We start from the raw sequence: 25,879 nt of genomic DNA on the forward strand, positions 1-25,879 counted from the left end.
TCAACGGCCCAGGGGTCGAACCCCTGCCGTTTCATTGGAGATACCTCGATTAGAGGAGCTCAAACCACATCACTGGCGGTTGATTTCGACGAAGAACCATCATCTTGGTCGGCAACCTGGGGACCAGCACACCAGCATGGCAAGAGAAGTGTGAATAATTATTCAGGTGGAGCTGTGGGCAAACTGTGGCAAACAGTTATAGCATCTGTCGTCGAAACTGGAAATGAACAAATAAACTATTTTTCCGTCTCCTGGATCTGAACAGTTACATCCTGTTGTCACAAAGAGAATTTCGTCTTGCCCTTGTGCGGAACATGCTGGAAGGGGTCCACCTCGCCATCAACGGCCCAGGGGTCGAACCCCTGCCGTTTTATCGGAGATATCTCGATTATAGGAGGCCAAACCACATCACTGGTTGACTTCCTCTACTTCGCAATTGAGGTGTCATGTGTGCTTTTCGCGTGGAAAACGAAGAACCGTCCGGACAAAGTGCGTGAAGTGCGACGTCGGACACTGGATTTCCGGATGTTTCCAAGATTTCCATACGAAGCCAAAAGTCCATTAGACGACGCAGGTGGGAAGAGAGACAACTTATAAAGCTGGTGACCAAAAATCATATAAGTAGAAAAAGAATTTATAACTTAAAATTAGATTTTAAAAAGCCGGCCGCACGCGTGGACTGTGCGACGACATATGGCGTCATTCGTCCCCTTGACTTTATTTTCATGACGCCATATGGAGTCGCTCGGCTCTTAAAGGTTAAATATCTTAAAGTGGCCTTGGTGTTTGACTTGAGGCCCACATGTATATATCTACCTTCATCTGTGTTAGAACTATGTGTGGCAGTTGCCAATTGCTGATCATGGCAGTGTGATCTTCAAGGTTGTAATGCACAAAGAAGAAAAACAGTTGTGCAATTTATCACAAATTCTGAATTACTGAGGTTTCACTGTATTAGTTTTTAGCAGCATAAACTGGTTTGATGAAGAACACAAAATTACTAGGTCAGAGCAAGTCACATAAGTTGCAGTGATTGCAGAATCCAAGTCATATGAATGGAGACAAGTGGAACAATGTAAAATAAACTAGAAGACACTTCAGTAACAAGAACAGCAATATTTGAAATTCAAGATTATTGAGATTGAAACAGACAGTAGGAACAGAGATATTAGACATCTGTATAGAAGCAAGTAGAATTTAAGAAGTGTTACTAACCTACTAACTTGGTGAAAGGTGATGATACAGAGTTAGTTTCCATGGGTTGTGGTATGCAGTAACTTATTGGCCAGTGTGCAAGGAATACTTTAAAGAAAGCAGCATACATTTCTCTGTATGTATGTATTGTGATGCAACAGACTTGGGTTTGTGATGAATAATGATAAGCATTGTGTGATTTATCTTTGTCACAAACATAACATCTAAAGACAATTTGAGATTTAAGATTTTCATAATCTTTGCAATTTAGTTTGCAGACTTCCGGTTTATAACACTGTGTAGTCTCATCGGCAGTTATCAACATTTTGTAGGAACCTTCAGGTCATTTCTACCCTGAAGATGGAGGCTGGCTGATGTTGCAAGCCTATTAAATGTTTATTGCAATAATAGGAAGGCAGACAATTAGAAGTTAAAAGTTTATTTGTGATTTAACAAAAACATGTTACACATTTTATGGAAAATTGAAAAATACTAAACTTCTTATGATATTAAAATTTGTTATAAAATATGGATTGTAGATGTATGTGGGTAAACTGTATGCATGCAGGCTTTACCACCTTCTCTGTGACAAACTCTCCTGTTTTCTCTTGGTAGCTGCATGAAGTTTATTGTCGTGTGTGCAAGAAGAAAAATATACTTGCAGTGGACCAAGCAGAATTTCTCAGTTTATGCCAGCTTGTTGAGACAAGGGGTATCCTGAAAGTACAAGGACGAAAAGAAGCAAGACTGTCAAGAGTAAGTGTCTTCAATTTTCATTGTTACTTTAAATTAAAAAAGAAATAGACACAGATTCAATTAATATAGTTAATTTATATTCACAGTACAATTTTCACTGGAGTTCTGGACAATTATAAGATGTTTTTGAAATGTAGGTTTCCTCTGATGCATTCAGCAAGAGTTGGACATGATTCTGCTAAGCATTTCTAAAACAACTAAGTAGTATAATCTCTAAACATTCCAGTAAAACTATAAAATATCTCATGTCTGCTTTCTTTCACATTGGTTATTAGTTTTATTATATGGTGTTCAGTATGAATAATATTTATTTATTTATTTATTTCACCTCTATAGATCATTGTTACATGATATAGGACAAGTCAGTTACTCACAGAGATATTGGGTTTTCAGACTTTATCCATCATCCTGGTTTTTAAGATAACTAAGAAAAACACGACGTTTTGGAAACTGGATCTGTTTCCGTCCTCAGATGAGGGAAAAACACCTATTTTGTTGGGTCCCTTAGAAAGGGCCATCCTCCAGTTTCTGAAACGTGTTTTTCTTAGTTATCTTAAAAACCAGGACGATGGAGAAAGTCCGAAAACCCAATATCTCTGTGTGTTATACACCATCATCAAAATCCTATAGTAAGTCAGTTACTGTACATTGGCTGATTACAATAAGAGAATAAAGTTACAATACTTAAAATTGTTTACAGTAGATTACAATAGTTAAGATTTCATATAGTGTAAGGTGGAATCCATATTACGTCCCCTCGGCATGTTGGCTTCCATATGTCCTATTGTACCTGCACTGGTGATAATGCTTATGGAGAATTTGATGGAATGAGGATTGACAGGGGAAACTGAAGTACTCGGGGAAAACCTGTCCCAGCGCCACTTTGTCCATCACAAATCCCACTTCACTAGACTGCAGCGGTGGGAAGCCAGTGACTAACCACTTAAGCTATGGCACGGCCTTTGAGATAATATTGGTGAATTTGGTGATAGCACTGGTATAACATTTCACTGTAGACTCTACACTGCAACATCTCACTACATCTGTTCTCCCTTCCTGGTGCAGCTTCTTGGCATCTGCAATCTCTCCAGAGTAGCCCATTCAGGTATATCTCCGACTGTGTTATCTTGGTTGCTGGAAGAAAGAAAGGAAAACTGCGCAGTAGGGATTCCCAAAACCGATTATTCATGAATTATGTGATTATAATTGATTAGTGTTTGTCTCACATGAGAGAAACTCATCCACTTTATAAAAACAATGATCAAGTAGGTAAGTTTTCAAAGCGTTTTTGAACTTGTTATAGTACTGGTATTTCTTTAATATATTGTGGCAGATGATTTAGCAGTCAAAGTCCTACATTGTTAAAGTTGTTCTTGCATAGACTTGTATTACATGGGACGATGTGCAAGTCATCTTTTTTCCTTGTGTTGTATGAGTGTAATCCTGAGTTGGTTGTGAAATCATTCGAATTGGATTTTATGTGTATTAGAGTTTCGTATATGTACAAAGATGGTAGAGGTAATATATGTAATGATTTGAAAATTTGTTTACAACTAGTCGTTTTTGGGACCTGGGTCATAACTCTTACAGCTCTCTTCTGTAATATGGAGGTGTTTGCAAATTATTTTGGATTCAGTCATCTGTTGATTAAACAGGTATGTCTGCAGTGGGATGAAGAGGAAGTGTGTGCAGCTCTGAAGGACAAGCAGTTACTGGCATCCATATTGAATGATGCATCTTGTTTATCTTAAATCTGCACAACTTGCAGGAGACTGACACTTATACATGTAAACAGGTGCCATTGTCATGAGGTGAAACATGTATAAGGTGGTTACTTTCTAGTATTTGGCATTTGTTATAAGTTGTCACATAAATTATATCTGAAATGTTTAAATCATATTACATGAGAAGTGTGGTTTGACTGTCATTGAAATGTACTGAAACTTTTAAGAAAGAGTTTGATTATGTGTTGAACATATTGCATGTTTTATTTTCTTTTTCAAACAAGAAGTGTTACTGTATACTGGTGTTACAAGCCTCAGATCTTACAAGAAGTGTTACTGTTTGTACCAGGAGGGTTTGCATTTCCACTGAAGGAGTCAGAATGAGGTGGTGGTTCTGTCTTAGTAATGTTTGTGTTCCCACTACTGTAATCAGAATAAAACTACACTATAATATTAGCTCAGAACACTGATTTATTAATATCCACATAATACACAGTTTGTATACACAACTATTGACAGTTGGTAAATGGATTGGTGATATCAGTGAGATGGTTTTTTTTTTTATGTAAATAAATGTTGCATTGGATTAGCAAGGCTTAATGTAATTATCTGCACACATGGTTTTTCATCATTTTTAGTTAATAAGAAGAAAATTATTTTACACACTTCTGTTCTTGGCAAAGAGAAAGTTAACTGCAGACTTATGATTAGTATATGTTATTTTAAAGAGGCAATAAAGGGAGGATCATTTACCAGAAGGAATTCAATAAAACCCAGTAAATGACAGTAGTCAGGTACGTCATCCAAAAGTGAGCTTCTGGTGCGAGCAGTTGAAAGTAGACTGAAGAAAAAAGAGGAAAACATGCTAACAAACTTTTGTTCAATCTTGGGATTGATGTCAACTGATGAGAAATGGGGCCAGTGATGGCATGTGAGTCACAAGTAGCTTGCAACTGAGAGACAGTGGTAACAAAAGACTTATCCTTTTATAATTTATTGATATGGTATCATTAAGTTTTAATGTCAAGAGTTAACCAATTCATATTATCTCTTGAATATGTGCACAATATTCATTTTTGTACTTGTATTAATTTTGGATGCATGCTGGAGAGATTTGTGTAAGTGTGCCTGTTATACCTCTGTGAGTTCTTCTGTTTGTAACACCCACAATTGTATAGGGGAGAATTTTGTTTATAATTCTGATGGGAAGAGACGCTTTTGTTATGAGGATGTATGTATTAAATTTGCCCAAGGCTTAATAGTAGTCTGTAAATCTGTAATGAGTGGCATACCATGGCTGACAAGTGGAAAATACATGTTCATGTTTTGTGTTGTATTCATTACTACTGGGAATGTGGAAATTATGAACTACAAATGTGGTCAGTTTGTTTCAAGTTCAGGCATTGAGATTATACATACTGCATGAATATTTATCCACACATGGGTTGAACCCCTCTTGTACAACTGAAAGTTTGCTGTTTTTAATTAAAAAAAAAAAAAGAAATTTGAGTTAGAAATTACAATTTTTCTTCAAACCATTTGTTTTTATCATTCACAGTACTGTATGGCTCAGGTACCCATGTCACTCAGTTCTCAGGAAGCTTCTATTTTGCTCTGTGAATCTTTCCCAGTTGCAACCATGTCTGACATATGCAGTAATGAGAATAGAAAGTATGTGGCGAATATGAGTGAACAGAATGAGTTTTGTAATAAAATCTTTGGGGCAGGGGCCTTCTTGAGATGCAGTTATCATTTCAGCTGGTCAGAACACAGATTCTAAGCCCAAGGGTCCATAACATTTTGTAACTGAACCTGCCAATTTTAATGGCGAAAGTTATTAACCACATACCTAACACACATTGTGGGGTCCACTCTTTATAGGCTGTGTACAACTGTCTATTTTACATGTTTGTTGCTACCCTCTATATGTGGATATTGTCTCCTCCATCCAAAACCTGCGGACATGCCATACTGTGGTAACAGACAGATTTCATGTGGACAGCTTCACATCTTTTAAACTAAATGGTTGAATATCCTAATGGGTGTGGGAACACTTTGTAACGAAAATCACTACAAAATTGCAAAATCAGATATTAATGCATAACTCTACTGGATATGTTGAAGGTAAAACAAACTCCATGGTTTTAGTCTGCAAGTGAACTACACAGTATGTCCAGGTTCTGTTAGGACTGTGTTCATTAAAAATACAAGACATGAATTATTTTCAATTTCACTCTTTTTATTCAAAATAGTCTCCTTCTGAATCAGTACATAGCTGGAATCGATTGAAAAGTTTTCAAAAACAGTCACTGTACTCCTTTTGTGGAATCGCATTTAAAACTGCGGTAGATTCCCTTTGGATGTCCTGGATTGTGTTGTGACGGTCTCCTTTCATCGCCAACTTAACTTTTGGGAACAACCAGAAATCTGCTGGAGCCAAATCTGGCAAATACAAAGGATGATCAAGGACTGTGATCAGTTTTCTGGCCAAAAAATTGCACACAATCTTCAATTTGTGGGGTGGAGCATTGTGGAGGAGCCACAAGGAACCTTACTCTTGATATTCAGGTCAAATTCAAAGAATCCTCGCCCACAAACGATTGAGGACTCTATGATAATAATCATAGTGTCATAGTATGTGTGTGTGTCACACACACACACATACCCAGCAGACCCAACAGCATAACGCACGCAGTCGCGAGAACAAGACGCAACAGAAACACAATACACACGATAGGGAAGAAGAGCTCCAACAGAGTAGGATGAGCATGACTGGCGTAATAAGATACGACGTAGCGATCGGGAATCCTGAACAGTTTTAATATTTTTACGATTGACATTTGTCAATATATATGATGGACATATATTTTAGTTATTTTAAAGTGAAGACAAGGCATACAATGTACTAGTTTGACGTGAATTGAGTAGCACCTGAAGATGGCATTTTTATGCCGAAACATGTAGTGAGAGTGAGAGAAGAAGATAGATAAGTGTACGCACTGCAAGACGGATTAAACAAATCATGAACTTAAATCAGTGCAACAGGACGCTAAAATATAACAAAGTTTTAACAGTGTCACTGATATATGCACTGTGTAGATTGCTACAACTTCATCACACATAAAGTCTTCTCTTTGATCTTTAGTCATTCCTAAGTAGCAGCTGCTAACAGTGCAACTAAAGACTGACTCATATGTCTGCATGTCTAGTAAATTGCTTCTGGCCCTCTCGAGAAGTCATTCTTGGTTATGGGATCCATGACCATATTTTTGTTCTTTCCAGCACTTATACGTGTTTTGAAATGGGTCCTCCTCTTCAGCAAGCGGAGTCTGACTGCTGCTGGTCACTCACTCACTAACTGGCCATCTCCTCCAGAGTCAAGAGTTACTCTACAATTGGTGGTTTACTGCCCATCAGTTTGTCTTGGCACCAAGCCCCTTGAGGCTTGCAACCCCGCATTCTTTTTTTAACTGAACCCTAGCAGTCATTGTTCTTATGTAACATTCTCTCTGATGAGAGGATGAGTGTGAGTATGAGGAGTGAGCCATAAAACTGGCCCTATCACTGCGACCTTCAGTGGTCTATTGTGCTTTAATGAGAGAATGAGTTTTCCTCTTATATATGTGCTTGACCTTGTCAAATGTATGTATCACACATATAGCATTTTATTGAAAATTCTTGCTTTTGCTCCATATGCAAGTCCTCTGTCAATCCAGGCTTTGCAGAGCAGATCATGCTTATTGTACGAGTACTTGTCTTATGCTACAACAAAAGCTTAGTCACTTGAACAGTCATAAGTTTGACCACTGCTAAGTTTAATATATTATTATTATATTTTCTGTGTCTGGCTTCTGCTTGTCCTCTACTGCAGACATGTTGATTCTCGTGATTTTCTATGACTTGCTTGTTGCATGCACAATTTTGTTATATACTCGTAATCATATACATACGAGAGGGTGAAAGCTGTGTGAAAATCACAGACTGGCATGCACCTTAGAAAATTTCCAGGGGTGCAGAGAATTTTGCAGGCCCTGCAATTTTAAGAGGTGCTAATTCCCGGGTGGAGCAATCATAAGTCATTACTGATCTGATTAGTGTCTTGTGGAAGGTAGTTTAATGTTGGCGCTTAACGCTTACTTTTGAATAAAGGGTGGACTCTAATAAATGTTCTGAAGGCCTTGTCTTTAATCATTTCTGTGTACAGTCTCCATGTAATTCTCTTATTGAAGATTACACCAAGATATTTTACACGACTGACAAAGGTACTGTTCTTTCCAGTCTATGAGAAAAGTAGGTGGCTTGAGTCTTTGTCTTCATTGATTTTTATGTTCTGGCACTCACACCATGTCTCAGTAGCACCCGCCCATTCTGCGCATCTGAATCAGACTTTCGTCGCCAAACACAACATCCCTGTGGTTCGTCAGGCTCCCTACTCCCCCAACATGGCTCTGTGTGACTTTTGGCTATTTCCCAAGCTGAAAATGCCGTTGAAAGGAACCCGATTTGAGTCAAGAGAAGACATCATGTGGAATGCAACGGCCCGGCTGATCACCATTCCAAAAGGCGCATTCCAGAAGTGTTTCCAACAATGGCAGAAGCACTGGGAGAAGTGTGTGCATTACCAAGGAGACTACTTTGAAGGGGATTAGGGTTTTGTACCTCCAAATCAATAAATGTATTTCTGCCGANATTCCACATTAATGTTACGTTAGTCTGTACTTAACTACGTATTTCACTAAAAAATGCAACATTTTAACTCGGTTTTTTGGTAGATTTTTACGTGACTAACATAAGGCTACTGTGGAAGTGCCCATTTCGGTTACGACATTCGTTTATAACGACACTATTTTTAGGTCCCTTTGATGACGTTATAACCAAGTTCTACTGTATATACACACACACACACACACTATAATATGGGGGGCCAAAATGGAACCTTGTGGCACCCTTGCTAGTATATACCGTGGTGTAGACATCTCTCTTCTCCACTGCTGCTGGCCCTCATTATATAGCCTTGGCACAGACCAAATAGAAGAGATTGTGTCCTGTATTGTTGTGTCACTATCTGTTGCTGTGCCATTATCTAGCAAGGACCACCTCTTCTTGTTCCACTGTTCTGGCTTTAGCCAATATGTTACATTGAAGGATGGTTGGATTGCAGGATATAATATCATTCAGATGTTACTGAAAGTAGGGTTGAGTGCTTTTACAACATAAATATTTCCACCTTTGTTTCAATTTTACATACACCAACAGCAGCAGCACTGGATGTCTTCACAAATTTCTTGCCACTTAGTAAGTACTACAGTTATGAAGTAAAATTTTAAATAACACAGGCAGCTCAATTTTTTGCACACATGCACGAAAACAAGCAGACCACCTCTATGCCATACAAAATTTCAGGTTTACATGGTGGATACTTTTGGTCTTTTGGCTTACGACATTATGTAGCCAGGTAGGTGGTTACCACAGTCTAGAGGAACCTCCCGTTTCCCTTTTTGGAGTAAGTGCTTGCTTCTATCCTGAAATTGAGGCATCAGGTTCCTCTAGACTACTGCTAACCATGTACCAAACTACATGGTGTCATTACACAAACCAGAATTAGGACAAAATGCAAATTAGCATCCAAGCATATCTGGTTTATATTATTGTACTGATTACATGTTGCCAAAACGCCAGTATGTTCTGGTCACATAAGGCCGTCTTCAAGGGGTTAACCATATTAAATGGAGACTTTACAATTCATACAGGTAAAAAATAAATGATTTAAGCATTTGAGCCTTAAATTTCTTATAAAAGGTTAATATTATGTTAAAATTCATGTATATATGCCATAGGTACTGCATTTCAGTTGTTTACAGCATGTAGGTTGTATGATGCTGTGTCATACTTGTTCTTCAGGTGTAGAAGTGGAGCTTTGCTATTTTGATGTGGTTCTTGGTAGGTGTTCAACACTTCACCTACCAAGAACTTGTCTCTTTAGATAATACAAAGGGGAAGCCCTTTGATGTTGTTTGTAGTTGAACTGCTGAATGCCCAATAACTGCAGAGCTGATGAGTATGGTTATACTAGCAGTGCAGTAAATCATGATAGGACTGTGATCACCAGAAACATAAGATTATTTACCATCATCATGAGAGTTATGAGAAAAATAAGGGTTTGCCTTCACTATATGGGCAGCACACTTGACACTTCTCTTTATGTCCGATCCCTCTTCTCTTCAGAGAGAAGATTTCAAAGTGGGAAGAACACATGCATGTGTGGAGGCGGGGTCGAATACCGATGTGGGAACTGCCCACATTCAAGCAAGTGTGACAACGTGAGCTTCACTGCTTAGCAACGACGAGTAAACAGGTTGCTAGGCAAAGCCTACAACAATACGGACAGTGACATGTTTTCTATATGTCCGACTCTAGGTTACATAAGGAGATACATTGAGTGGAAGTTACAGTTACAGTTCTACAATTCTAGTTCAGTGAGTTCACTATTGTTATTATTCTTCAATTCTTCAAACTCAGGTTCGTCTGTGTATACTGTGCAACTGTAATAATACTATAGGACAGTTCAACTAGTGGTTGTCTCTGCGAGTTGTAAGAGGCGACGGAAAGGGAAGTCTCAAATCTGAGACAGTAAAATATGGTCTAGAGTCCCAAGGGACTCAGACCCGAGAAAGACTGCACTGGCAAGGGCCAGCAGCATATACAAAAGGCAGACCCGTCCTCTTGTCAGAGAGGGCGCCCCACAAAAACAAGACCGTAAATGCCAAACAGTAACAAATATCTAGTCATGAGCCCAGCCGCGGCTCGACACCAAGACTTACTGACTGACTTACCGTCAGTGACAATGTGACTTGGACTTGGACTGGAGTGGGAAGAACACACGTCTTGCTGTATGTCAGGAGCGCAACTAGGGTTGGTAACTATGGACTGGCTGAGGAAACTGGTTGCAATATGACAGCGCTATGCTTCAAGTTCACTTAAAATTCACTTATATACCATAGCTTCATAGTATCCATTGTGGTTTAAATTTAAATTTTAACAACTGTAATGCCTGACCCAATCAACAGAATTGGAAAAATGCTACTGGCCCACACTGGGTTTATAGTACACACTGTTCTATAACGTGTTCCATTTACCAGCTCTAAAAAAATATAATCACAATTTTGGAGTTAATTTTCCCATTGAACAAGAACTGATGTATGCAAAATGAAACTCATGCTTGTGGCTGTAGATCCTGCAAAATATTGGTAACCATTGACTAAACACATTGTGATAAGCCTTAAGACGAAACTCAATATCGTCATCAATATTGACCATACTGACTGATATTGACTGCCATGAGCGGCTATGGGAGCCGTAAATCTCGTTTATGACCACCTGAGCTACGGAACCTATCGATGGTGCACTATACTCTGTAAGAAAATAGATGACAGCACAGCATCTGATACGCCAATGGTTTCTGGTCGAATAGAAACGAGTCCGTAATGGATTATTGTGAAAGAATGATATGGATTTCGAAATTCTGCGATATGCGTGAAAATATATAGGACGAATAGTAAGTTCCAGTACACTCCAGTGTCTAGCCACTTAGTCTCAAAATTTTATTAGATAGCGGCACAGAACCCATGTCCTGATAAATAACAAAACTTACATACGAGCTGTGTTAATTACATATAGTGTTCTGACAATTAACGTTCTTATATACGAGATTGCAAGTGGTACTAACCGATAGGAACTAGGAACGCTAGGAACTACCGTGAATGCTACCGGATGCTACGTTCAACACCTAAAACGCGAAGAGCACTGCACAGGAAAACAGGAAACGCAATTTTGTCATTGTTCAATTAGACTCTCTGTGGTGGCGTGTACATTCATAGCTTTTCGACAAAACTAATGGATAATTGTTGATCACATTTCAAAATTAATTTTGAAAAGAAGTTAATATAAACAATGAATTTCATCAGTTACCATTATTTTCACAGTTTGTATCAGTATGTATACAAATCTAACAAAAGACGGAGCTGTACGACATTTGACCGAATAGAGTAACCTGCCGTGGTTGCTCGAGTAACAGAAGCAGCTGGTTTACAGCCGTCAGTTTGTGTTTGCCTTTTCGTTAATTTATGCTTCCAAGGAATTATATGTTTAGAACAGTGTAAAAAACGTTCAGACTCTATAATTGTAGATGTCATCATTGGCCTAAACCAAATTTTCTTGACGTGTTCCTGGTGAATTTATACATCAATGAGTCTGGAGATATTGTGCTGCTGCTAAGCAACTCGTGCGAAGGGCTGAGGCCACATTTTTTATATATAGTTGTTGGTATGTTTGGTGCTAGATGCAAGCATTACAGTTACATAGACATTGTTTTACTGCGAAACAGTAATATGCTGTGTTGTTACAGGCTTCATAATTTATTTGTTTCTGTGTTCAGTTAAACTTTTGTTTCATGTTGTTTGAATGGAAGAATGACATGTAATTTTGTAGAAAGCCGGGACCTAGCTGTTTAACCATATTTATTTGAAGTGGCCCGGTTATCTGTTTAAATAATTTCTACCAAATTTATTCCGTTTCATAGAGATCTGAAAGAAACTTACCCATAGGACGTCAGATTCAAGACAGTGGTACTTGAAATTCACAAATAATAATAATTCTAAAGGGCAAATATAAATCACTCTGTCCAATGTGACCTGTAAGTTTTTTACTACATGAAAACCTAACACCCTTACATGTTTCGGTCTCTGTGGACCATCTTCAGAGGGCAAACATCACTACAAATAGGAAACCACCATCACATAAGTTGTTTAGACGTAAAGTACGTACACTTATATTTATATTATATTATATTTGTAATTGTTAGTGTGACGGACCAGAATGAAACAAATCAAATTCTAAAGGGTTCTGACAATCGTATATGACACTCAGAATTACTGGGTTTTTGGAGTAGGAGGCACCTCCTTTGTTGGGTCCCTTAAAAAGAGTGAACCTCAGTCAATGGAAAACCCATGTCAGAGTCAGAGACACTTTATGACTTGGGGTTTACTGCCAGTCAGTTCACCTAGGCAACAAGCCCCTTGAGACTCATGACCAGTAATTTTTTTTAACCGAACTTTTTCAGTTGTTGTGCTTTGTAACATCCTCTCTGAAGAGAGGATGGGTCTTGTTTACAATTGCTGCTGGCCCACATCATCGCAGTCTTTCTCAGATCCGAGTCCCATGGGACTCATGACCACATTTTACTGCCTCAGATTCGAGACTCCCCAAACCTGGATGGCCAGGTCCCGCTATTTATGTTCTGCAAGTACGGGATGGCCCAGTAATACCCCTAGGCACTGCATTCCTTCTTTCTAAGGGACCCAACAGAGTAGGTGTCCTCCCACTTACCTGAGGATGGAAACATCCAGTTTTCGAATCATTGTGTTGCTTTCTGACAGGTAATAATGTTTCGATTCTGTATGATGGTCCACACAGGTATATGGAAATGTGTGTGATAGCCTGTTAAACCTAAGAATACGAATGATTTCTGACTTTGTAAATCAAAATGATAAGTAGTGTACCTAAACAGTGTCTGGTGAAGATGTTGCGTGTGGGGTAGTACTCTGAAGAAGAGTACAGGGTGAAGTGGTATCAGTGTGGATTGAATCTGTTGTTATCAGCTGCTTGCTCATTACATCCTATTATCCCAGCTTCAAGCATTAATTTTTACTTACGCTGTCCTGTTATTGTTTTTATTGTGGAAGTAACTAGACAAAATTGTATTAGAAGTTGGAGGTGATTTACCTAAATTTCTGTATACAGAATATCTCTTTAGGGGTTTTCTTTCCTCCACCACCAAGGTTTTATGAAAATCCATACAAACTATGGTGTTTGTTCCTCCCCCATTACCACTTCTCACATTTATTTATATTCTTCAAAATGGAGAATTTGTCATATTAATATACAAGATCTGACAATGAATTAACCAGATTGATTTTGTAAAAGAAAGGTGTGTGTTGTCACTGACCTTTATTGATTGTAATTATCTTCTCAGTCATTCCATTCTGACTTTATACACATGTTCCAACACCTGTGCCCAGCCTGGAAATGCAGTTGGGGATCATTGTCTAAACATCCTTCTAGTACTGTGAGGACTGTCTTCCAAAGATAATGTGAATTAATTTTCTTTTGTAGCATGTAGAAGGCACACAGCACAGAATCAGGTGAATGTGGAGGATGTTCCAATATAAATACTTGTTTCTTGGGCAAAAATCATTCTACCCGAAATGGAAAGGCACTGTTCTTTTGCAAAATCCATCTTTATATCCAAGATTTGATATTTTTGTATGAATGCACTGCTGTAAACATTCCAAAATTTTGAAGTTGTAATCTGTCCATGTATTTATCATACATCAATATTGCAACTTTTATTTATTGACTACTTAATTTTTAATTTTAGCAGTGAATAAACAAGTGTTGCAATATTGACAGACCATAAATACATTACGTTAAGTTAAACAGTTGCAACAGAATGCTGAAATACAAAATTTAAATGTGTGTTAGATTGTTTCTTTTTGAGAAACAGCTGTATAATGGATATTTAATTGGCGCAAAAAAAAAGTTCAGCCCCCCCCCTTCCTGTAATGTCTTCTCATCTGTCCTGAAATCCTTTAACTCACCCAGAATTTTTTTTCTACATATTGCTCCTTCTCCATAAACTTTTAACATTTTGCAAATGTCAGGCATTTTCTATTTATTTACTATACATGTGTTCATTTTCTATTCTAACAGTCTATTACCTCTGTTTTTGACAAACTACATGCAGTAATAAAACATAGACATCAGCTCCAAAACAGACTGAATCCTTGTGACTATATAGACATGTGATTCAGCCTGCACCATCCCACCTACTGCTTGCTTCACAGAAGCATCAATCTAGTTTTAAATTGTTAGATCCTGTATACTACTAAAAGCATAATTTAGGTGGGGTGTGTTCACATGCAGATTTTAAGTAGTATGTGTGTTTACCATGTGGACATGTATATATGTGAAATGGAATCCAAGTCAGTTTTTACATAAGTGATAGTATGCAGTATTGTGATGTGAGTTCTGGTATTCATTTGTAGGTTGTTTGTTGGGGAGGAGGGAATGCTGGACCACAAAACTCTACCTATTTGTTGAATGTTTCCGTCGGGAATAGGTTGCAACCTCCCATTCCCAAGTTGCCTGGGTTTCCCCATTGAAACAGAAGAACTCATCCCCAAGATGGCAAGAGAACCAGTTATACTCAATGTTTATGATATGGTGAGAAGTCTTTATTATTAATTTAGTATGTAAGCTGTTAAGTGTTTCAAGAAAAGTACCAAGATCTTAAATAAACTGTAAATATTTAAACTTTAGGATAATATAATTACATTCATAGTCCATACTTACAGTTTCTTCGATAGCATTTTGAAACTAGTAAGTTTAATGTGTAAAGTAAAGCTGTTATGTATCTAAGCACTGTGTCATGAAAGCTGATAGGGTGCATTTAGGTTGAACCCCATGGCAGATTACACAGTTTCAAGAAATTTCTAGTGAATTACTTCAAGACTGATAAAGATGGTTAATATCTTGACAAGCTGAAGTATGTAGTTAATGAAGAAGGTGATATTTATGATGAAATTGTTGACTGTAAAATCAGAATATGCATGTAATGCTTAAATTCAGAGAAGTTTATTCTTTATAAAGATTAGAGGTGTAGGGACTCTTGTAGAGATGCATTTAGGCATTGGGGAATTTTGCCATTGCAGTCCCAATATATATTTTCTTTATTGATGTTTGTTGTGGATAATATGGGTTTATATCACATGACTTCACAAATTCATGGCCTTAATACTAGGCATAGTTTTGATCTTTATTGCCCTCATACAAATTGGCAACTTACCAGAGAGGGCCTTATTATTTTGGTATTAAACGTTTTAATCATCTTCCTTTAAATATAAAAGAGTTAATTCATAATATTAAGCAGTTTAGAGCAGCTTTAAGTGCCTTTTTACATACAAAATCCTATTACACTTTAGCTGAATATTTTAATTAAGGATAGTTTCTTGTTTAGCTGTGACCCATTATTTGGTCTATTGTCATGTATATGTTCTAATTTTGTATTATATCTTATATACATATGGTAGGTTATGTAGTTGCAATGATATGTAGGGGTTTCATATGCTCAATTTATTGTTGTGGATTTATATGCCTTGTCCTGTTGACTGCTTGCTAATTTAGCAAGCTTGTGGTGTGACAGGTTGTGTATCCAATGGCTTTGGCCTTGTATGGATGTGCTGGAACGTGTAATAAATACAGTACAGCTTTACCTGTCATATGTGGACAGACAGTTATTTGTCACACCCAGTGGAATTCACACTTTTTGAAAAAACAACACTGAGATGCATATTTTAACCTAAAAGAGAGCTTTATGTTAAGCATACTGTCTTCTGTGATGCTGTGAAATTTAATTTAGTAGAGGGGTACCGACGATGGAGGCAGCACATTCCTGTGAAACTTTGGTGTGTAATTACAAAATGGTGCAATGTCATGTCCCAGAAGACCAAAATCCTAACATTCACTGCTCTATGATCTTCAGATTTCATGCAAGAATTTCACGGTTTTGTACATTTTATTTCATATTTATAAAACTTATAATAAAAATTGAAGTAGAAAAATGTGTAGTGTGTGTGTGTATGTGTGAGGAACAAACAGTGTATCCAATTTTCTTTGTATAGTTATGAAGGTAGTGTTAAGATCTACCATGTCGAAGTGTTTTGCGAGGAGGCTTCTTTAATTATACTGGCATAGAATGAGAGTGACTTCCAAACTGTTTTGATGATAATTTTGTTCTCACTGGCTTTGGGATATCCTTTTATAATATATCAGTTGTTAATTTTACCCCATGTTGACTTGTCGATTTTGTATTTAAATTTTAGACAGGTGCAAATGGCCTGTATGAACCCTCTCCCCCTTTTGAGCCTCACATATTTACAGCATATGTTAATTTTTCCCCAGGTTAAGATATGAATGTTGAAGTTTAATTTGATACAGACAAAGATAGCCATAAATGGTGTTATGCTTTTAAATTGAAATGCACCTTCACACACGTGTGTGCATTCACTCACAAACACTCAGTGTTGACAGGTAACATGTTCAAAAAGAGCCTAAAGTGTGGGCATCTATTCTGCAGGACATCCCAGACTTTTTTATATATAACAAATAGACACAGTTAGTGATTATACTATAACATGCAATGCTCTTTTCCAGTATTGGATTAATGAGTATACAACGTCACTTGGACTGGGAGTCTTCCATTCTGGAGTGGAAATCTATGGCACGGGTAAGGATAGTACCATATGTGTATTTTCAGACTTTCTGTGGAATGTTCTCCAGCAGTCATACTCATTGTTGTTATCTGTGTATTATAGATTAGGTCATCTGAATGATAGAGACAAGTAAAATACACTTCAGTATTTTGGCTTTGGCGTGAACTTTGTTTTATTTTCAGAGTATGCCTATGGTGGCCACCCATTTCCATTTTCTGGTATATTTGAAATAAATCCAAGAGATGCCGAGGAACTTGGAGAACAATTTCAATTCAGGTATAATTTATTTTTTTGTTGTATACTTGTCAATTTATTCTCATGCCCTGGTGAGGTAATTAAATATTCCAATGGACTAGCTTAAATGGGAGAAACATACATGAATATAGAATTTTGGTGGGGATAGCTCTTGGAAGATGAAGCTGGAGGTTTTGAATTTGAATTTATGGAAATGCATTTTGTAATGTGGGTCAGATTGAACTAAGAATCATGTCCATTATCAAGTTTTTATTAGTAATGTTGAACATTTGAATTGTAATTGGTCGAACCGATGTGTCATGGACCATCTCTGCACCCATCATCAGGGTCTAATGAAACAAAATTCAAACTGCCCCCTCTGTGTACCAACCCGTGGCCTGTGATTGTAACAGAGCATGGGCCAGTGTATTGCTAGGGGACAGAGTCATGTTTATTTTCCTTGGTTCTGTCTCCAGATTAGTTCATCTCAGTACTGCTTTCTTCAACAGAGATGGGAGTTTCAATGTTAGTTGGTCCTGTCACCCAGTGACTAATATGATAAAACAGTAGCATATTCCTATTGAATTGGTTTCTTTTATCACCAGCTAAACCTGTGATCTGCCACTTTTTGGCCGTCTTTGAAAAATCCAGCTTTGTGGAAACTTATTTTTGTGGATAATTATGAACCTTAAAATGTAACATATGTAAGTTTTTGGTCTTATGGAAAGTTGTCCTTGTGCTGAATTGAGCACCATGTCATGGAGGTATATACAGAATTGGCGATACAACTCCATATACCTATACTTAGAACATACTTAACCTTACATTAAATGGAGGTGAATAGTCAGCTTGATGCTGTGGTGAAGAAACTCCCAGTATCCTCTGGATAAGAGGTTGGATGGGTCACAGAGCTGGTGTGGACCCTGCCAGGATTTGAGCCTAGATTCATTGGTTGTGCAGCCCATAGCATAATTATGAAAACATGCTGGCGAATTGTATGCCTAATTATAAGAACAATGGAATTTAGGACTGAAGACAAAAAATCTGAACGAGCACAACCTGTAATCTCTACTTAACCAGTTAGAACCCTTGTTGACTGTGAAGGATTCATTGTCATACTGGAGAGTTATACGTTGATTGTCAGCCAAAATACCACTGTAGCCTTGGTGTTGGTACATTTCTTTCTTGTTTGAAATCTCTATAGTGTATAATGTTTTGCAGTTTTCACAGTGTATATTAAAAGTGTATTAATTGAAGACATTGTGTAATGCTTTTTTATGAAGTATGCCAAATATAGTGAATGGAGCTGTGTTATAATCCTTCTCATCCTTCAAATTCATAATTTATTTCTCATTAAATTTTAATGCATATTTTACTGATGTTGCAGGCAATCTGTCCATGTTGGACACACAGATTTTACTGAAGATGATGTCAAGAGAATAGTTGCAGAGCTTGGGAAAGATTTTCGTGGTGACCGTTACCATCTTATGAACAAGAACTGTAATCACTTCTCGGGCTCTTTTACGCAGGTAACGTTAGTACTCGCGATTTTTCATCTTATGGCAGTGAGTAAATAAATGAAACAAAAAGACTGAAGTTGAAGCTCTATATAGGACAACTTAGAAGACACAGATTTGTGTACAGTGTTACATAAGATTTTTTCTGAGTTGTGAGCCTATCTAAAGATTTTCACCTAGACACTATTCTCTGTTGTATGGAGGGTATCTGGAAGCGAATGCTGAACATTTTCAGTGGTAGTGCTACACATTCAGAGAAAACACATGTCATGTTGTGGTCTTTTGGGTTTATGACACCATATAGTCTGGTAGGTGGGTACCATGTTAGAATCTTTACTATGAATGTTATGTTGTTGCTAAACCAGGACATATATATGTAAATGATGCTAAACAGTATATCACTGGGGGAAAAAAGAAGATGAATGTAAGAAATTTGTATTTTAACAAGTCTTTTTTGGAACATGTATTGAATTGGTACAGGGTCTATAAAAATAGGCATGTATGCCCATATCATGCCATGAACTTCAACGTAAGGTGAAAATAGTGTCTGTCACCTAATGATTGTACTGCAAGTTTTTTTTTTTTAATTATTTGTTGTTTTTTTGTATGAAACTTAAAAAATGAAAATTTTATCTTTGATCACTTCAAAATTTCAGAACTGTATGAGGGGCGTTCAAGTTATAAGGTCTCCGATTTTTTTTCTCAGGACTGGGAGCAGATAGACACATGCAGTTTAGTTTAAAATACATGTGCACTCTTTGTGAATGTGTGACAGAGATGGCAGCACTGTACGGCACACAGATTTCTAGTGGTGTAGCGAGAGTGAGGAGTGTTCTTGATACCTAAAATGGCGACATTTTCATCACAAGAACAGCAAGTAATCATTTATTTTCTCCACTTGCATGGTGTGACACCCATTGAAATTCATCACCAGTTGAGTGAGACATGTGGTGATGGTGTCATGAATGTGAAAAATGTGCGTTCGTGGGTGCGACAGTTCAAAGAAGGCCGAACGTCATGTGACAACGAACCGAAAACAATCTTGGCCCCGCACCAGCTGGTCTGACAACATGGTCGAGCGAGTTGAGAAAGTTGTTTTGGAGGATCGCTGATTGAGTGTGGAAAACATTGCCTTCAAAGTTGGCATTTCCATGGGATCTGTGCACACAATCCTGCATGAAGACCTGAGAATGCGGAAAGTGTCCTCCAGGTGGGTGCCACGAATGCTGGAGGACAACCACAAGGCTGCGAGCATGGCAATTTGCCAGGCGATGTTGACACGTGATGAAGGCATGAATGGGATTTCTTTTCATCAATTGTGACAATGGATGAGACATGGATGCCGTTTTTCAATCCTGAAATGAAGCGCCGGTCAGGTCAATGGAAGCACACAGACTCACTGCCACCAAAAAAATTTTGGGTAAGTGGCAGTGCTGAAAAAATGATGGTGGCCATGCTTTGGGACAGCGATGGCATAATCCTTACTCATTGCATTCCAAAGGGCACTACGGTGACAGGTGCATCCTACCAAGATGTTTTTAAGAACAAGCTCCTTCCAGCACTGCAAGAAAAATGGCTGGAAAAGGCTGAACATATGCTCTTTCACCAGGACAATGCACCAGAGCATTGGGTGTATGCAACGCAGCAATTTCTTTGTGAAAACAACCTTGAAGTGGTTTCTCATGCTCCCTACTCGCCTGGCCTGGCTCCTAGTGATTTTTGGCTTTTCCCAACGATGAAAGACACTCTCCATGGTCACACATTCACCAGTCGTGCCGCTATTGCATCAGCAATTTTTCAGTGGTCAAAACAGACTCCTACGGAAGCGTTCGCAGCGGCCATGCAATCATGGCGTCGATGCTGTGAAAAATGTGTACAACTGCAGGGAGATTACGTTGAAAAGTGACAGAAGTTTCAAATTTTTTGTATGATTATTGTGTGAGAAAAAAAAATTGGAGACCTTAGAACTTGAACACACAACGTACTAACAAAAATGTGAATAAGATATGTTTTTACCCTTAGTACAGAACACATCAATGTGATATGAGTTGTACTGGCCAGCAGATATTTAAAACTTTAACTAGGACTTTTGGGAAATGTTTTTATGTTCTTGAAACTTAGGAAATTGAAGCTGCCTGGGGATTCCATAATTTCCTTCATTTCCTATTCCATATCAAGGTATAGAATGCTTAGTTCTTGTCATCAATCATGCCTTTTTCATATAAAGCTTAAAAAATAATCTCTTCCTGCTAAAAGTATTACAAGACAGATTTTTTCTTTTAATTGACTCATCCACTTATCATTTAAAGTCAGTTGGTCAGCCTCTCTAAGCATGGTACTGATAACAGTGGATGCATTTGTATTATTTTGGTGTCAGTGTCTTGATTATTGAGAGGTAGAATCTTAATGCACATCTAGTAAGGAAGCAAGATATGAAGGAAAATGCACTCAGCATTTCACATTTAATTATGTATTTTGCTATTAAATATTTGCCCATCTTTAAAACTATGTGTTTTGAAGATTATTGAATGGTCCTTATTATGCTATGTTGTGTTGGAAAATGTTGAAACTTAGATCAGAATTGCTGGAATATCTAGAAGTTCCTACCTAATCATAGCAATTCACCTTTAGGTTGACAGCCAATATTATTTTATGATCAAATTGTTATAACTTAATGGTCATTAAACTACTACTGTTAGAATGGTTGCAGTGTATAACAAGTCTCTTTAGTTTCTCTCATGTTTAAAATTTGGAAATATTATTGCATCAGAGTTGTTGATACTGACTTTTTAACATGCACATACAATTATAATTTATTCTTTTGTTCATGTGGACATTTGTTTTTGATGGTGGTAAGCTTTAATAGTCTTGAATGTGAAATGAAAATGTAGGGATGGGTTACAAGTGCATTTGTAAATAACGATAACGTCAAAGTGTATTGTCTTTTTCTAATTTTATGAAAATATATTCTCGTTGTTCTGATACTTCTGTCACCAGTAACAGGTTTTTATAAAATACCAAACCAAAGGATGAGGATACATAGGTGAACCTCAAGAAAGATGGAAATATTCTGTTTTGTAATACCTAGAATGATCAAAATTATAGTACATAACTTTCTTCTCCCTCCATGTTGTGGTCTGCTGTAAGAATGAGAAGGTTTAACAAATGTCCTGACTTGAATTAGAGAATGAAACATGTTAAGACCACATTATCTTCAGATCCATCTCAATTGGGATTTTTTTTTGTCAAAAAAGCGTGAAGAAATGTATTATGAAAGAATAATATGTCATATTAGTCCAGTTCATTATCAACCTAAAACTGGAAATATGAAATTACTCATGACATAAACCATCATGTGATTTAACTATTAAAACTACAGGCAGATGGACATGATCTCTCATGGAGATCATTTATGATACACAGAAAATTTAACATGTGACACACATGTAAGAATTAAATGTTCATGAAATTTTTCAATAGCTGCCATATGACACTCCACTTTGTGTGCTCATATATGGATATGTAAGGAAGATATCAGCAGAGATTTCTTTTGGCATATGCATTCAGTGCATAGAGAGCATGAAAGGCAACAGAATCACTTAGTATGGCTTATATTATTTTCAGAACTCATTGGACTAGCATGCTCCAACTTGCTGCATTAGCAGATACAGAGTTTTATGTATGATTGGACAAGATATTCTCACAAACTGATAGCATTATAACAGGAACAGTCTGCAGCTTAAAAATGCGTTAGACATTTCAGAGAGAGCTGACAGTCGCATGAAGATCTATAGAAGGGAGGACCACATAATGAGCAGACAGCAGACAGAGGTCATCTGAGAGGACTGTAACAAATGACTACTGAAATCAATGAAATCATCCAATGCTTTAACAGTACATGTTGGCCATTCTGTGTGCTGACCTTCATATGCATCATATGAAACCTCAAAGGATTAGTGTGAAGAATGATCTCTCACTAGCACAGACATTATAACAAGAGTTGACAGTAATCCAGACATTCTGAACAGGGTTATCACAGGGTGATTAAACATGATGTTCCCTTTTTGAATCACAGTGCAAAAGTTGAGCCTCATACATGAATCATCCTCATCACCCATAAAGCAAACATTTTGTGTGGATTGATCAGGGGGGAAGCTGATGTGGGAAATGTTCTGTGATGCCCAGTTCTCTATCGCAGTTAAATTCTGTGCAAGTGGAACATCAACAAGATTAACTGTGAATAGGCATGATTTGCTGTCTGTGAGAGGTGAGCTCAGGACCAAGTCCAGTGACAGGTGCTGAACTTTCAGGTTCTTTTGTCGGTTACTGGATAATATTTTATAGGAAGCTATGACTTGTTTCTTCACAGTTCTGTATCTGCTTTAATTCTGATCAAATTGTCCTTATTTTCTCTGATATGGCACCGAGAAGTAGATTGGTTGTTTCTTTCCCAGTTGTCACCATCAGTCCATAATTGCTGTTTTAATATGACTTTTGCAAGGAAATTACGGGTTATAGTGAGGAATCACTATAATTTTATGTTTTATCCCATATTATTTGCTTTGCAATTTTACCTACAGATACTGTGTGGCCAAGAGATCCCATCGTGGGTTAATCGGCTAGCATACTTCAGCTCATGTGTTCCATTTCTTCAGCGCTGTTTGCCCAGAGAATGGTTAACACCAATGGCTCTGCAGCACTCCCTCAATTCACATCAAGAGAATTCCCCAGATACGTCATTGTAACATCAAGCTCCTGCCACTAGGCTCTAATATCCGTCAGTTCTTTTATTATGAATGGAGAGCTAAAACCGTCACAAAACTGTTTTTTTAATTTGTTCTGTTTCTTAATGTTATTTAATTACCCAGTAAAGTCACTGCAAGATATATTGGTGAAATATGTTTGAAGATTCATTTTAAGCAAGAATATTAATTAACATGGGGCTACAAAATGTCATAGGAATGTCTGTTGGTGCTGACATGTTAGCATGTTTATATTAAAATATGTTCTGGAGGCCTGATTGTTTGTTTGTTTTGTATGCTGCAGTTTAACAGGGTGTTAGATGCACTTACAGTATTTGTGTTTCCTGTAAGATACAGCATTCATATAAAATACAGGTTTTGGTTTTAGACTTTTAATTTTTGAATGTTATTATTTTCGTAAAATTTTGATAATTTTATTTTCTCAGATGTATTCAGCAAAAATAAAATTCAGTTAGGTGCATTTAGGCCAAAGTATGTAACAGGGCCACTTTAATCTTGCCATTTATAATTGAAAACCTTAATTCCTAGTAGACTGCCACTGGAAAACTTTCTGCATGTGCATTGTTCTAGTAAATTGATAGTTTATATTAATACCTGATGTAGGATAGAAACTGTTTAAATTTGAGGTCAACTCAGTTTACATTTCTGAGCCATGCAAAGTTTTCTGAGCTTTCCCAGAAAGTTACTTAAGAATGCATGATAATCCTAAGTCATTACCATGTAGATAATGAATTTATTTAACTGCACAGCAGCACGTATTAAACAATAGGCTTGCTGTGACTGTTGATCATAGAGTTTGCAAGTGGTAGAAGAGAAGTGTTTAATGTGAATTCCAGTGCACAGATTGAAAGATAATGAAGGCAACTGTTTTTATAATAAAAATTGTGAAAATTTATGAATTACTCAGTCTGTTATGTGTTCTTTTTTTTTAATAATATTTATTATGAAGAAACCTCTTATTTTGTGTGAAGAAGTGAAAGATAATGAAGAATATGCAGTGAGAGTATATGTGTAAAATGTACGTTATACCTAGAACAAATTGTGGTGTCTTGTTTTTCTATGCAACTGTTAGAGGTTGCCCAAAGAGAATTTAAAACTGTTTTAGCAAATCAAAGAAATTAATATTTTTCTGATAAATGCCCATAATCTGTTTTGAGCTACCAGTATAGATTATAAATATTTGTAGTTGGTGTATATACCATTTAAATATGGGTTGTATCATTGTTGACATATTTCAGAGGAAAATATGCATTTAAATATATATGTATTACAGGACGAAACATGACAGGTGGTTTAAAACCAGAAGATTACTGGAAAGAATGGCCATAGAAATGATGTAATGATTAGTGTCACTGTGTATGATGTGTGAATTCAGTTGCTAAATAGCAGGAATTTTACTTGGTAATGGTTAACTCAAAATTTAAATTTCTGACTGAGTGTTTTGGAGTAGATTTTGGTTATTAGACCTGGAAATGTCTGCTTTGTTACTAATTGAGCAGCAGATAAAGGAGCAAAAAACTGAATTTCTATTTGATGTTGTTCAGCTGCAAAGTTATTTCTTTTCAGTAGTCTTGTTTGGCTTTGATTACCTTCAAAGGGGATTTATTGTCTGGTATGCACAATATATATGGTGCAGTGGATAACTTTTAAAAACTTACTGGAAGTTAGTTACTAAAATTAGTCACAGTTATTTTGATATTGTCTACCATGACTTGTAGGTTAACATCCTATAGCAATGTATGGTGTAAATATGTTATAAGTGAATTCTGACAGTTGGTTAATGCAGGATATCTAGGAAGTTAGGCAATGTCACATACAAGAAATATTTGTAATATTATTCATTTATGGGGCAGTGTATGTCTTCCTTTCTTCCATTGTTTGTAGCATGTATATCCAGGTTTGGTCTCACTTACTGACAGATCTCTGCTCACAAGGCATGGTGAAAGGATGAATATCTGAGATGGAATCATCCATGATATGGGTTCATATACATATATTTATGCTGGGGGAAATCTACAGTTTAATGTGGAGCACAGATCACAATGATGATTCATTAGTCCTCATAAACATCAGTTCTGACTTTGTCAGAAGTGAGGGTTGAGATTGGCAGATGGAAAAATCTGCACCAGCTTCACATAGATTTTGAACCTGAAACCATATGTAGTGTAGAACAGCATCTTACCCATAGACTACCATGTCTTCACTTCCTCCATTTTTTAACTCAACAATGAACGTTCCTAATTTAATACCGATTTTATGCTTTGTTTCCTCCATAATGGTAAATAATTCCAGATATAAGCTACTTTCTAATGAGTACAGAAACTTGTACAGGGACTTGTAAATACCTAGAACTGTAAAAACAT

General features: G+C 37.1%; 2 protein-coding genes and 1 long non-coding RNA gene across 11 annotated transcripts in view; 2 read left to right on the forward strand and 1 right to left on the reverse strand.

The window, feature by feature from the left end:
• Positions 1-5,872, forward strand: part of LOC111865178 (cell division control protein 6 homolog) — a 28,095-nt gene extending 22,223 nt beyond the window's left edge. For 4 of the 5 annotated variants that reach the window (XM_023852982.2, XM_033751722.1, XM_023852981.2 and 1 more), the window contains exons 9-10: positions 1,810-1,950; positions 3,606-5,872. In XM_023852982.2, coding sequence (XP_023708750.1) covers positions 1,810-1,950; positions 3,606-3,701 — 237 coding nt within the window. In that variant the 3' untranslated portion in view covers positions 3,702-5,872. Of the gene's footprint in view, positions 1-1,809; positions 1,951-3,586 lie in introns of all 5 variants that reach the window. The other variant, XM_023852984.2, reaches the window with a different exon arrangement.
• LOC111865181 lies at positions 4,766-11,394 on the reverse strand. Of its 2 annotated transcripts, XR_002842941.2 has the most exons (3): positions 11,326-11,394; positions 8,637-8,858; positions 4,766-5,629 (listed from the first exon to the last, which is right to left on the reverse strand). It is a non-coding gene; the product is annotated as an uncharacterized LOC111865181 (long non-coding RNA). The 2 variants fall into 2 exon arrangements; XR_004513103.1 differs by lacking the exon at positions 11,326-11,394 and having other exon boundaries at positions 8,637-9,979.
• LOC111865179 (deubiquitinase DESI2) lies at positions 10,487-24,665 on the forward strand. 4 transcript variants are annotated; one of them, XM_023852986.2, is made up of 6 exons: positions 10,487-11,229; positions 14,777-14,954; positions 16,944-17,016; positions 17,185-17,278; positions 18,624-18,765; positions 23,334-24,665. In XM_023852986.2, the coding sequence occupies exons 2-6, from the start codon at positions 14,832-14,834 to the stop codon at positions 23,496-23,498; spliced, it is 597 nt and encodes a 198-aa protein (XP_023708754.1). In that variant the 5' UTR covers positions 10,487-11,229; positions 14,777-14,831; the 3' UTR covers positions 23,499-24,665. The 4 variants fall into 4 exon arrangements, with proteins under 4 accessions (XP_023708754.1, XP_023708753.1, XP_023708756.1 ...); XM_023852985.2 differs by lacking the exon at positions 10,487-11,229 and adding an exon at positions 11,541-11,996; XM_023852988.2 differs by lacking the exon at positions 10,487-11,229 and adding an exon at positions 12,007-12,298.
• The last annotated feature ends 1,214 nt before the right edge of the window (positions 24,666-25,879 follow it).

Source organism: Cryptotermes secundus, unplaced genomic scaffold (assembly GCF_002891405.2).
Source record: "Cryptotermes secundus unplaced genomic scaffold, Csec_1.0 scaffold238, whole genome shotgun sequence".
In the NCBI taxonomy this organism is placed as follows: domain Eukaryota; kingdom Metazoa; phylum Arthropoda; class Insecta; order Blattodea; family Kalotermitidae; genus Cryptotermes; species Cryptotermes secundus.